The following is a 14,761-nucleotide window of genomic DNA, read 5'->3' on the forward strand; positions in this document are numbered from 1 at the left end:
ATAACAAATATTATCATTTTCTAAATGTGGAGGAAGCTTTCGCAGTTATTTTATTTTAGTCTTCCAATAACTTATTGTTTCATATCACAAGAGTAATCCTATAAAACCTGGTCAATAAGGCTATTTTTTAAATTTTCCTTTTGAAAACAAACAAAGTTGCTGTTATGTTGCTTGTTAGCTTGATCTACCTTATATCTGGGGTACTACTTCCTTATTATGGGCGTCACTTCCTTTGCGATAAATAAATACATCAAGCCAAAACTCTACAATAAAATTCCTTGATGGGCACTTTGAATCAACTCCTTTTCATGTGATAGCGTTATTAGGCTCTTCTTCTTCTTCTTCTTCTTCTTCTTCTTCTTCTTCTTCTTCTTCTTCTTCTTCTTCTTCTTCTTCTTCTTCTTCTTCTTCTTCTTCTTCTTCTTCTTCTTCTTCTTCTTCTTCTTCTTCTTCTTCTTCTTCTTCTTCTTCTTCTTCTTCTTCTTCTTCTTGTTCTTGTTCTTGTTCTTGTTCTTGTTCTTGTTCTTCTTGTTCTTTCTTCAGGCTGAATTTTGGTAGGTATAATCTATGGATGTGTACGCATCGATGCTCAGAGCCCGATTTTTGATTTGGGGCCCCAAAAGGAAAGAAAAAACAAGTCGATTTCTTATTTATTTGCGATTCAAATAGTACGCGGGTTGGTGGTACCAAATTATTGGCACATACCAATATATAAATGGGGCCCATTACCCCGTACGTGTCATAGGGGCACAGGCCCTTTTTCAAATGACTACTCCTCCGTTAGTTCTCGTTAGATCAGAATGCAGTTTAGTATGAATACCCTATGAATGAATATGATGAGATGCTCAGAGCCCTTTTTTTTAAACGGAGCCCGAGGGCCCACCCCCCCATTTCCGGTAATTTCCAATATTATTGGAACATAGTCGTGTGATATATTGTTTCAAAGGTAATTTAACGTAAATTGCGATTATGCCTTGCACAATTTGGAAATTTCCATTAAAGTCGTTTTCTCATTTATTTGTGAGTCAAATATTACGACAGTTGGTGGTACCGAATCATTGACACATACCAATATATGAATGGGGCCCAATACTCCGTATGTGCCAAGGGGGTGCCAGGGATCATTACCTTTTTCGGTAATTTCTAAATTTATCGATTGCAATTTTACATTGCACAACTTCATTTGATTTACTTATTGGAACTGAGTCATTTCACTGAATTCTCTGGGACGTGGTACGTGTTATTCAGCGTGGAGACGTTCTGCGAACTCGGCCGTAGTTCATCAGAACTTGTTTAAAAAATAGTCACTTAGATTGTAAAAAAGAGAATAACTTAGCACTAAAATAAAATATTGTGAAAAAACCAATCAAGTTTAACCCATTGGATTTTTTTTGTTACCCACTCACTTTTCTGGGATTAAGGTAGAAAATAGTATTTTAATAGTATTAGTCTATACTTCTGCACTTGAAACAAACATTTTTTAATGAAATGAGCTATTTTTCTTCTTCTCTTTTGTCTTTTAAGGTTCATCCTATTTCTTCAAGGGTAAAGATTATTGGCGAGTGCCGGGCAGTGATATGGAGGTGGAGCCTGGATATCCCCGACTCATCGCTAAGGACTGGCTGCTGTGCACTGAGATGCAGTCGGACTCTCCTGATGCAGGAGCTAAAAACACAGAGACGAGAGTGAACGTGCACCGACAGCCTGACCACGCAGAGAACGGGTACGAGGTGTGCTCCTGCACCTCTGACTCCGCCTCTCCTCTAGGCGTCCGCCTGTCCCCGTCTGCCCTGTGGCTGCTGACGCCACTGTGGACGCTTTCACTGCCCCTCCGCTCTGAACTGCTATGATGCTAAAGCAAGATGCTGATGCTCATTCCAAGTAAGAAACTTTTAAAAAGGGCAAATGAACACATGGAATACAAACTGGGATATTTTGTCAACGTGAATATCAATTTATTTGTTTATTGCTATTGTTATGTTGTTATTTATTTCAAATGATGATAATGATCATCCAAAGCGGTTTAGGTATTAATGCGAACCATAATGATAACATTCACAGAGCATTCAAGAGTAGGTGTCCATCCATCCTTCAGTTAAATGCTAGTCATTATTTACCTGCTGAATTTACCTTTTTGTGTTGCTGTTATTTTAAACATTGTGAGTTATAAAATGATGAGACACCAGAGATGCATTATTGACAATAATCAGACACGTCCAACAGTTCAATCTTCTTTTTTTTTTTGCATACAGGTTCACAGCAATAATATCAAATTGCGATTTTTTAATTATTATTATACATTTTTTTCTCTATGCTAATTCTGATTTTATTCAGAGAGCTTACAGATACAGAGCAGGAGCACCATGTGACCATCTTTTTTTTCTCACTGTCAGATTTGATACGGTATCATTAATAAAGTTCAAATACTTCAGTCCGACACAACAATTTCCCATTTAAGAAATCGACAAATGGTGCAACATCAGATCCTCTTTTCACTTTTAGCATTTGGTTCAGAGACGGCAGTTTATAAGTCTGGCGCTTTTCCCATGTTCGATGTTTTTTTTTTTTAATTATAAAGCATGTTGTTTTAGAATAGGTAGGAGGGCTGGAAAATCTGACTGTAGGAAAGTCCACAATTTACAGCCACGACTCAGACTTAAACAAGTTGCTCCATCGTCCTTTTGCCCTCACCAACTAAACGTGCATGTAATATGTTGTCTTTATATTTGAGTATTTCAGCAGCAAACCTACAGCACCAAATCAAGGCCTCAACTATTCACTGATTATTGAAGAATGTTGCTTTTTACATTTTTAAGGTTTTCGGAAGAATATACTGTATCAGTCTCCATGTGGATGTAGGCAAAATGGACAAACACCAGTGAACTGAAAAGTCTTGTAAGGTTGTAGAGTCCCGTTTCACGTGTTAAATAGAGCATAATGGAGTTTCAACCTATCATGGTAACACTTTAGTTTAGGAAACACCTATTAACCATTGAATAGTTGCTTATTAGCATGCAAACTAGTAACATATTGACTCTTCATTACGGTAGCCATTATTAGGTACTTCTGCATGGCCTTATTATACAACCAGTAAGCCATTAACTAAGAGTTTTCCCTCAATAACCTCAGAATTATCACCTATTAGCAGTAAGTAAGGAAGTTGTTGTATATGAATTACGATCTCAATATGCTAGGGTTAGGATTAGGGTTAATCTAATTCTAACCCTAACCCTGTTTGGACTGCAAGACTGCCATTAAGTGTATAATAAGGCATTAATAAGTACGTAATGATGACTAACTAGGAGCCAATATGTTGCTAATGCTAATAAGCAACTAATTCATGGTTAATAGGTGTTCCCTGTATCTTTACAAATTTCTTTAAAACTATTTAAAAGTTTCAAATGTTCCATGACTTCATGGTTTAAGTGTTTATGTATGTATTTCCTTTTCAATGCTTGCGGAATATTTTTTACCGATTGTAGTTGGGGGAAAATCGCTCATCAGGAAAACAGAAAAATGTTGCTAAAAATGTCAAAATGTATCTGCAATTCATTTATTTAAAGTTGATTTAACCATTATGCTGTTATTTAAGGTACTTTTGAATTATTAACACATTCAGTTTACTTCTTATGACTTTTAACGGTAAAGTATATTTTTGACGCTCCTTTTGATGTAAAAAAAAATTAAAAAATAAATCCTAATGACTTTTTTTCAGAGGGATAAAGCATCAATGCATTTTAAATGTTTCACTTTGGCTTAAACTCAGTCAAAGTTTTTAATTAAGTGATGAAGTATCCATTCGTACTCTTTCTTGTTTTTGGCTCCTTGGTCCACTAACCTACTAAAGTGTAATTGTACGGCCCTGCTTGGCGTAGTGTGAAGAATAAGTGGACAGGTGCCTGAAAGCATGGTGAAACCCATCCAGACATGTCATGTGGATAGATAGTGAGTTAGGTTTACAGATAAATGCCTGGATGAAAATCTGACAGGAAGATGCTCCAGTGGTTGGATGGATGTCATGAAATAAAGGGATGGGAGCTGTAAACAGACGGATGAGGATCAATCAGTGCAGCTTGAGACAAAGGGTAAAGCACTATGGGATGTGAAATACTGTAAAAGACTAATGAATGTTATTTCTGCCAAACAGACTCAAGGTAAAACTGCCATTATCCTTGCTTCATTAGAAATGATATTGTTCACACATATTATTCAATTCACACAGACTGTATTTTTTGGACTATAAGGCGCACCGTATTATAAGGCACACTATCAATGAATGGGTCTGACTGGGTCTATTTTTATACATAAGGCTCACCGGACTATAAGGCGCAACGGTTTATTATTATTATTATTATTATTATTATTATTATTATTATTAATATTATTAAAGGTGCAGTCCGCAACTCTCAGATCCCTCTCTCCCCCTCCCTCCCCGCTGCTCTCTTGCCCTGCCAAACTTTCCAAAGTCCCTCCCTCAGAGGAGCTAACAAGCTAACGTTAGTCCGACAGCATCATCACAGTAATATAACATGCTCTGTTAAAAGCATATTACTGCAGCGCTTCTCTCTCTCATTGTGCACACACCTCAGCAGCATCAGCAACAACACAGTGTCACTTACAGCAGCTCACACGGAGGCTGCTGTGCACATGCAAACAACACATGCACTACAGAGTTCTAAAACAAATACAAATCAATGATAATGTAAATCAAGCAGCAATAATTACCTTTCAAGCAGAAAAGTCACCAATTCCATCTTCTACCCCTCCACACCATACACTGTAAAAAAGACGGCGCTCTAGCTCCGGGAAAGGGGCGGGGCCAGTGAGCAACAGCTGTCAGACAGCCCATCAAACACAATCCTGGCTCTGATTGGTTCTTTTTGCTCGGTCGCGGCGCATTCTGGCAATCTGCCAAAGGCTAAAGGAGCAGCAGGGGGGACTCAATGAGTCTGTTTTTTCACACAAGCAATTAGTTTCATGTAAAGCTGTCCTTACATAGTGACAGCTTTGGTAAATAGAGTTACAGACTGCACCTTTAAGGCGCATTAAGCAAAACAAAGCAGTCAGATAAGTCAAACTTTATTCAACTCATTAATAATAACCCTCAGCATTGTTCAGGTTTAACACATAAAATATTTATGGTATGTTGAAGCACAGTACTGGTACATATCACTCCGCGAGGCACCTGACTACGGTAGCCCTGAAGCACCAAAAATCCATCAAGCGGTGCAGCTTCATCGTTAACCAAAGTTGTACTAAAACATTTTGACATATTAATACATACATAAGGCGCACCTGATTACAAGGCGCACTGTCGATTTTTGAGAAAATTAAAGGTGTTTAAGTGCGCCTTATAGTCCGAAAAAAAATACGGTACATTTCCTACGTTAATGGTCGCTGTTTAACTGTTTTTTTTTTTTGTCATATAAAATGAATAGATTTTGGATCTGTATAGCTTTAAAATTCCTATCTTACATTTCCTTCCTGAATCCAAGCTTCTATTGGTGACGTCCTCCACAGACCTCACAAGAGAGCAACCAGATTTATTGTTGCTGATATATTTACCTACAGTTCAAATATAGACACAGATATATTTGGGTTGAGATGCTCCACGGTTACGGCAAACCAAATGGAATCATGTATCTTTGAAGCTGTGTTTTTTAATGTAAAATATTTTTGTAGTCAAAATTAAAGATGCTGAGCCAAGTCTGTGTCGTTGCATGAATGTGTGCTGGTTCAGGTTATTTTGGGTGTCGTGGCTGTGTGGGGAATTGTGTAGTTTTTTTTTTTTAGCCAAGGAGACGGATGAAGGTAATGTGACAGCTTGTAGGTACTAACTGGAACTCTTCATTTCTCTGAAGGAGCAGCACGTCTCACCCTAAAATACTTTTTATGATCATATAGTCGAAGAGCAGCGCTTTATATGTGCTGGTACTCCCCTTAATAGTGAGCTGTCATACAAATATGGGACAAAAACATGGGAAATATCTATATATTGATCTTTATATCAATAGTTTTATAGTACAGAAATGACAAAGGACAAAATGAGAGAGCCAGTTCTAAATTAAATTCATATGAGCCAAATTCAAAGTGTCATGTTTTATTAACTTCAAGTCTGATGAAAAATGATTATGGTCTCAGAGGAAGAGAGAAAATTAACAGTTTACATCATGTGTAACAAAGATTATCAGATGTGGAACAAATTGTGCAAATTAAGTGATGGGGCCCGAGGTGCACCAGCAATTTTAAAAGTAAGGGAATTTAGTTTATTAAATTAATTTACTAAAACCATGATAAAGCTGTTATTAAGTCAGTGATACTCAACATGTGGCTCTTTATCTTAATTTGAATTATTACTTCCCCAGAAAACCTTAAAAATGGGGACTTTTTAACTCATTTTTGACTTATGTCTTTGGCCGTTTTTTCCCCTTTTCCCAAAAATTTGACACTTTGTAGGGTTTTTTTCAGGTTTTAGCTTCCCTTTGCCAATAAATATCCCTTTTTCCTCATTTTTGTCCATTTTTTGCAAGTTCTTTTTGACACTTTTATCCAATTTTTGTCGATTCTTTCACCAATTTTTCATCCAAAGAAGCTACTTTTTTCCCAATAAATAACACTTGTTTCCTTTTTTCCCTACATATTGCCTTTTTTTGTTCCACATTTTTGCCCTTTTTCACTATTGTTTGCCACATTTTGCTTATTTCAGCTACCTTTTGCCATTATGTTGATACCAGCTGTTTCTTCTTTTAAAAAAGCTACTCTTGACTGCTTTTGGCCCATTTTAGTCACTTTTTACTCTTTCCTTGTCATGTTTTTGTCACTTTTGGACCACTTTTTGTCACTTTACTTCTTTCCTTACACTTTACTCAATGCTGTTAACTCTTTGTTTTCCTTCTCTGACTGGCTGGCTGTGATTGGCTTCATCTCCATTCAGTCAATCTAACTGGACCAATCCAATATGTTTTCAACAATGAAACCCTCTGTCAAAAGTGAGGGGAGTGAGTTTGTGTTTTTTATTAAAGTGCGGGTGTCGCATCCCCCAAGGGTGAGATGTGCCTGGATGTGGGTTCTTTTAATTTGAAGTAACACTCGGGGGGGTACATACAACATAAAAGGTTTGTAAAAACTGCTCTAAAGGTTTTTAGCTCGAATTCAAAGCACAATATGCTCAACATTGTTCAACCTAAAAACATATACCAGAATCAGAATCAACTTTAATGGCCATGTATGTTATACACACGAGGAATTTGACTTGGTGAACTGTGTTCTCTCTAACAATGTAAACATTAAATAATAACAATCAACTAGAAAAAAATATAAACAGTAATTAAAGACTAATATGTGTAAAACTGAGTGGGATAATGTAACAAGATAATAATAATAATAATAATAATAATAATAATAATAATAATAATAATAATAATAATAATAATAATAATAATAATATGATTATAGTGCAGTAGTGCAAAAAGGATGATGAAAAAAACATGAGTTAATTATATTTCAGTATTTACAATGAAGAGTGAAGGTGAACATTTAAATTAAATAGTATACGTAAATGCACCATATGTATTGTATTTAAGGAACTGACTGCTCAGAGGGTCAATGCATCTTAATGAAGTTTGATTACTGGGTTTTTATCCCAAAATGCGACCAACTTTTTTTCTGTATTGGATCTGAAAGCTCAGTGTTCATTTACACCTTTTAGATCTTTCACCCTGTTTGTACCTCCTATTGTTTTCCTTTTCACGGGTTTCCTCTGTGCTACTAAATGAGCCATATGGTGTGAATGTGTGTGCTTGATTGAGTGCCAGTCATCCCGTTTCTCATCAGGATGGGATACACTGTAGCAGGTCTGGAACGTTTTTTTTAATAAATCATTATCATACTTTATTCACAAAGCACATCTCATACTAAGTGCAACTCAAAGTGCTTCTCATAGTTAAAAAAAACTGCAAACACAGGTTAAAATAAAGACGGTGATGTTATCCACAGATAAATAGATGTTTTCTTATCAAATCAGATATTTTCACTTATTTTAATCAAAAAACCACAACAAAGTCTTTCAGTTTAATAACTAAAATACATTCATTTATACATTACGCCTGAGTTACTGCCTTGTTTGTAAATTGTGGGGTGGTCAATACATAAACTTCTAATCCCCTTATCGTACAAATTTTGGCCATAGACCCAGATTTAATAACCATCCCAGGTTTAGTAGCTGAGAAGCAGCAGAGTCATAGTCATACTTATGTACAGATCCTGATCAGATTCCACAATTGTGTCTGGAGGACATAATTATGGAATATAAAGAGGGGTACAGTCTTTATCTAGATCAATCACTATTTTTGAAGCACTTTGTTGTATTGACTTGTATAGAAAGTGTTCGACAAACAAAGAATGGTGTAATGGTTCACAGCTCTTTCCAGTGTAGCGTATAAATTCTTATATGATTGTGTTCATTTGACATAAATATTGATGTATGCGTTCGTTCTCTTGTTATCCTTTCAAATAAAATACTTAATTTGTTATCCTGTTAGGGATTCCACCATAATCTTCAGGTTCTTTTATCACGCCTTGCAGACCAGGCTGTGGCACGACTCAGCAGCAGTTCTTCCTCCCCCCGCTGATGAAACACTTGAGTGGTGATAATTAACAGGTATGGCTCAGAAATCCCACTGGGATCCACCGTCTGCTCGAGGAAGCCACGGGAGAGGTCAACTTATACCTGTTTATCCTCAGCCAGAAGCACGACTGTTGGAACATATGTGAACTTTTAATGAAGGATGGATAATAGGTGTTAATATGATCAATATGTTTGTGCTTGCACGTTCCCGATTACTGTTTATTACCACAGTTTTGTCCCTCTCTGCTTTAAGTTTGACATGAAGTAACTCATCATCTGTAAGTAATCTAACACATCAGACTGATGAGATTAAAATATTAGTAATACACACTGCAGACAGACTAATAAACTGAAATAACTAAAATGAAGATACTAGTTAAAGCTGCAGTATGTACTTTTTTTTTTTTTTTTTTGCCATCATTTGGTCAAAACTTCATAATCACCTTTTAGCATGTTGTAATTCAAAGTATTGAATGTATATGAGGTTTAGAAATCCAGGAGCGTAACGCTAGGTTTCAGCCAATCAGAGATCTTTCTAGTGCTCCATGAGCTGTTTTGGGCCTGACTATTGGCTGCTCGACTGAAGTCAATGAGTGTTCACGTATCATCGATGGTAAAAGTGACCCTCTAAACATGGAGGGGAGGGGGAGCATGGTTCTTTCTATACAAGTCTCATGATTCTACATACTGCAGCTTTAATAAAGCTCCTAAAACTAATCGCACTGAGCAAATCCTAAATTTGGGACCAAACTGACACACTACACACTACAAAAGTCCTACTGTCTCTTGCGACCCTCAACGTTACATCTTGTGATAATTCATCTTGTTGCATGATACATCATACTACCTTCATTATATTGTATATATTATACTGTGTGTGTGTGTATCTATATATTTTTTATTATTATTATTTTTTTGGGTTATATGTACTGTATAAATAAAACCCAAAAACTTACATCACTAGAACTCTACAATATAAGTCATTTATCCTCTGTAAATTGACCTTTGATTATTCACAATATTCAGATTAAATTAACGAATTTGGCACCTTTTTTTGAATGAATTAATGTATTAAAGCCAGAGCTATATAAATTATTTGTAAGTTTAATTTTATTTGAAGGTCACATAATCCATGTGTGCCACACAAGGATTCCAACACTGAACACTACAGTAAGACCCTGAACATAATGAGTCACTAGTACTACCGTACTATAGAAAAGGAAGGGATGGACATCTTGTACAGGGGAACTCTCTCTCTGAGTACTGTGTTAGCCACGGTTGGAATATAGATGTTTTGTGTGTCCACAGCTCCATCAGTTACTGCAAAATGAAGCAAGTACAGTACTGCTGTCAAGATTCTTGGCTTGTAGCTGAAGCTTGGCAGAAAAAGCTGCCTTAGGCTGCAGCGTTTGGCAGGCCGATCAAACCAGGCACTGCCAGCCCCTCCACTGTCACTTTACAACAGCGGTCAATGTTACAATGTCTCCTTCCTGCCCAAAGAAGCTGGACAGGAAGGAGACGTCCAGTCGCTAATTTAGTTCTAGTCAACGCACAGGTTTGAGCAAAGCCATCAGAAATACTTGCAATGTTAGTGGGACGCAATGACAGGTTGGATATTGGATGACGTATGTGCACTACTACAAAACCACCAAAAAGAAGGTAATGTATAATTTCAGGTGGAAGAGGGGTCGTCCTCTGATCGAGAGGTTGGGGGCTCGATCCCGGTCTATACCGGTTTGTGTGTCGAAGTGTCCTTGGGCAAGATACTGAACCCCAAGTTGCTCCCAGTGGTTGACTAGCGCCTTGCATGGCAGCTCTGTCCCAGTGGTGTGTGAATGTGTTGATATGTCTGTGAAAGGTGCTATAGAAATAAACATTACTTACTTACTTACTATAAGCTCCTAATATCAAGTCAAACTTCTGCAAGAAACAAGATATCAAACCATTTGTGTACTTACGTTTTTTTTTTATATATTTTTTTTATTTTACTTGACTCACACTTATTATTATTTTTACACCACACATTTTATTGAGCAGGGGAATTGTCTCAAAGTAAGAAAAAAAAATCATAGAATGCTGTAATATCTGTGTGATGTCACATATTAGCCTTAAAATGACTGAAAGATTTTAAACTTGAGGAAACGGAAACAACACAAAGACGAATGTGGCTACCAAACCAAACCCATCCTCTGTCTTCCACATTCAACCTGTTGCCTTTGATAGCACTGTCGTCTGTTCACAAAAAGCCAATAAAAGTCCTTGTTTTTGCCACAAGCTATGACATTTTTAAATGAATAAGTCACAGCTGGTCTGGTCTGTCACATTTCTTACAAATACGATATTATTGCCCACATAATGACCTTCAACAAGGCCACTAATGTCTTTGTATTGAGTACTCTCTTCGTGATTTATTCTCATGTGTGTTGATATACATATAAATCTGGTCAAATTTCACACACAAAGCATTGACAGGTATATTGACCAAGGATAAAATAAGCCTGTTTTGGTTTGTAATACACACTCAGGCTGATTTCATGCCAGTATAGTCTCAGACTTGGTCCAAATGGGTAGAGAACAGATGATCATTTTATCACCTTGATTTGGCTCGGTGTTCACTTTGCACTTGTTCTTTTTTTTTTTCTTTCCTTGTCTGCACATGCTGTCAAAGGTCAACACTACAAGAAGAGCAATCTTTTTAACACGGCAATGCATGTTTTGTTATTGCAATTAAATTGATGAATTTATTTTATTGCATATTTACGACCATCACCAGCCCTCCCTAAGGACGGGTAAGAAATAAGTAAAAAGAGAGGGCAGTGTTACACCTGGGTGGGGGGGGTGGGAACAGGGAGGAGAGACTCAAGGTGGGAAATGGAAAGGGTGAGGAAGGGTTGATTATTTTAAAGTGAGAGTGAAGTTGTTGTTGTGTATATTGTGCTTATTGTGTTGTGTACTCAATCCAGTATGGTGACAAGTGTGAAGCTTAGGTATAATGGTGGTGGCTGTGGACAGAGGGAAAAAGTGAGTATTTGGGAACAACGTGTCTAAGGTTAAGCCCAGTACGAGTTTTATCCCACAGCCCGAGGCGTGCCAGTGCATTGTAGACCAGTGTATGTGCAAAAACCACTACTGCAAACCCAAGCGCTGCCCCGGAACTGAAGATGCAGCCAGGCCATCAGAAAGAGCAGGGTGCCAAGGAGCCCCAGGCCACCACTCCACGGCCGAGCAACCCCCCAGACACCCCTAAGATCCCAAGCAGCGAGAAGCAGCCACTGCCCCCCATATACACACCCGAGAAAACCCCAAGGAGCCGAGGACCCAGCGCACCCCCCCACTGACCCCAACCCCCAACCCCAAGGCCCCCCACCAACTTTCACTGCACTTTTTCAATAAACAGCCTCTGATGCAGTTGCTTGAACTACTCACTTGGGGTGCCGTACCTGGATTAGAGTCTTCTTTGGGCAAATAAATAGAAATGAAGAGAAGAGGGTGTCATGTATTGTTAAAGCAATCGCGTAACAGCGAGCAGAAATTCCGCCTTGTGTGTCTCGATGAACATCTGTGAGATACACTCATCAGCCCAGATGTCAATGAGTGCGTCACCTCCTCATTGCTCCAACTTTACCAGTACCAGTTCCAACTAGGGGTGGGAACCTCTGGGCACTTCAAGATACGATACGCGATACAAAGCTCACAATAACGATTATCTCACGATATGACGATACCGCGATTATCGATTTATTGGTCAGAAATCAATCCACGAGAACCTATGATGTAACAAGAAAAAAAAAAGATTAAGTGAAAAAACACAATTTTTATTTTATATCTCTCAAAGTCAATATATTGAAAAAGTTTCCTATGAAAAGTGACACTAGTTTAGTGCAACACTTCTGTAAATAAGCGTCAACATACCAATGTAAACGAATAACTATCTATCTAAAACGTCATAACACCCAAGGAATTGGATGATATGCAACTATGCACTAAAACGTCATACTGAAATAAGAGTATGTAGTCCTGACAGTGACATAACATAACATAACAGTGATTGACTGAAATCTCCAAAATGGTGATGACCATACAGAAAAAGATGTTTCGTGTGTTTTAAGGCTGAAAGTTTATATAAATGACTCCAAAAACATTTTTTACATGAATTAGGCTTTAGTCTTTTCATCTAAAGTGCATTCTCGTATTGGTATGTGTATTGCTGTAATTTAGGTTTTAATATCGATCTATCTATCTATCTATCTATCTATCTATCTATCTATCTATCTATCTATCTATCTATCTATCTATCTATCTATAGTGCAATATAGATAGATAGATAGATAGATAGATAGATAGATGTAAATGCACAAGGTATTTATAATAAAAAATCTACTAAATGAGTAAAATCAAACAAAAAACTAAACAACATTTATACAAAAAGTACAGAAAACTATAAGACAAATGCACAAAAATATACAAAAAGGCTCCAAAAACACACAAAATGATTCCAAAAAACATACGTTACAGAAAAATACATCGAACAACAACAAAAATATGAAAATGACAAAATACACAAAACTAAATATTCATACAAAAAAACACAAAATGACAACAGAAATGCACGTAACTATACCAAAATAGATACAAAATAACTCCAGAATCACACTACAATGCAACAAAAAACACTAATTATACAAAAAAATGCAGAAAAAGGCAACAGAAAAATACAAAAATACATAGATTGACTCCAAAAAAACATACATTACAGAAAATTACATCAAATGAATAATATATAAAAATAAGTAAAAAAAACCCAACACATTTATCACGCGCATGTCCCATAGAATTAAACCAGGGAAATCGCACACACCATTTTACTTTGCACCCACAATTAAACCTCTTTATAACACTACAGAGTATATACACCTCTTTGTACATCCAACCTTCAAACACATACTCATTTGGCCATTATTGACAACTCTACCAAAGCTCCCACTATATGAATACATACTTCCAATGGGCACTGTACTAGTAGTCTTAACACCAAAACCAAAGGGTATCAGAATATGTATGTAGAGTTTATTGGTATAACTAATACATGTCTTTTAAAAGACAATTTGCCAATAAATATCTTCGTTTGTCTATGTTTTGGCCATTTCACGGGCTGAGATGGTGTATGAATAAATTTCAAATAGGCACGTACGTTAATAGACAACATATAAATAAAAAAAACAGAAAAGTTACAGTTTACCATGCACCTAACACTGATTAAACACGAATCTAATTTTGGTTTGAGTTCTAATAAATGACTGATATTAGTTGTGATACAATGCCAATCCTGCACTCTGATTCAGATTTTCATCACTTGTCCTATCAGTTCCAGGATTTTAACATTGTAATACATCTAGTCACTACTAGAGGGCCCCACTTCCCATTACTGTATATGAGAACCTTCACACAACATGTGCAGACAGTAGGAATCAAATCAATTCAGGAGAAAGAAGTGATTATGTACAAGTTAATCACTTGATCCATGTGAATTACAGGGAGTCGGTGTGGTTTGACTCTTTATTATCTCCCATATATTTCAATCCGTTAAGCACACAGCACAACAGTCCAGTCAGATGAATTAACAAGCCTTTTAATTACATGTTTCGCAGCTGTTTAACATCGTGAAGGCCAACAAGGTGACAGCAGCAGTGCCGAAAAGTCAGACATATTGTCTTGGATCTTCTTTGAAAGGCTTTTATCAAGTCAATGAATACCAGTGTCTCCCCTGAGGCCCAGACTTCCTCACAGTATATTGAGTTTCCTTCAGACTCACAGTTTAATTATCTGCCATGACCTATTGGCAGGGCTCACACAGCACCGCAGCATCAACAAAAGTGCTGTTATGCTGAACGAGCCACAAGCGGTCATTCTGATACAGGGTTTGGATTAAAATTCAATGACAGGAAGGGATTCATTAATAAAACAGACAAAAGTTATGATCCAGAAGAAGACTGGCCTTCAAGGAAGCAGCGGTGTGTGAGCTGTAAACCCACGACAGTGACCTGGTATAGGTTAAACTTCACGTTGACATTTTTGCAGACTTGATGCAAGTATTATTACTGTATGTTATTGGCTAAATGCTTGTTCAAAATACTA

General features: G+C 37.1%; 1 protein-coding gene across 2 annotated transcripts in view; it reads left to right on the forward strand.

The window, feature by feature from the left end:
- The window catches only part of mmp17a (matrix metallopeptidase 17a), a 142,599-nt gene extending 138,267 nt beyond the window's left edge, over nt 1-4,332 (forward strand). For both annotated transcript variants that reach the window (XM_028462727.1, XM_028462728.1), the window contains exon 10: nt 1,525-4,332. In XM_028462727.1, coding sequence (XP_028318528.1) covers nt 1,525-1,850 — 326 coding nt within the window. In that variant the 3' untranslated portion in view covers nt 1,851-4,332. The remainder of the gene's footprint in view (nt 1-1,524) is intronic.
- The last annotated feature ends 10,429 nt before the right edge of the window (nt 4,333-14,761 follow it).

This window comes from Gouania willdenowi, chromosome 12, assembly GCF_900634775.1.
Source record: "Gouania willdenowi chromosome 12, fGouWil2.1, whole genome shotgun sequence".
Lineage (NCBI taxonomy): Eukaryota > Metazoa > Chordata > Actinopteri > Blenniiformes > Gobiesocidae > Gouania > Gouania willdenowi.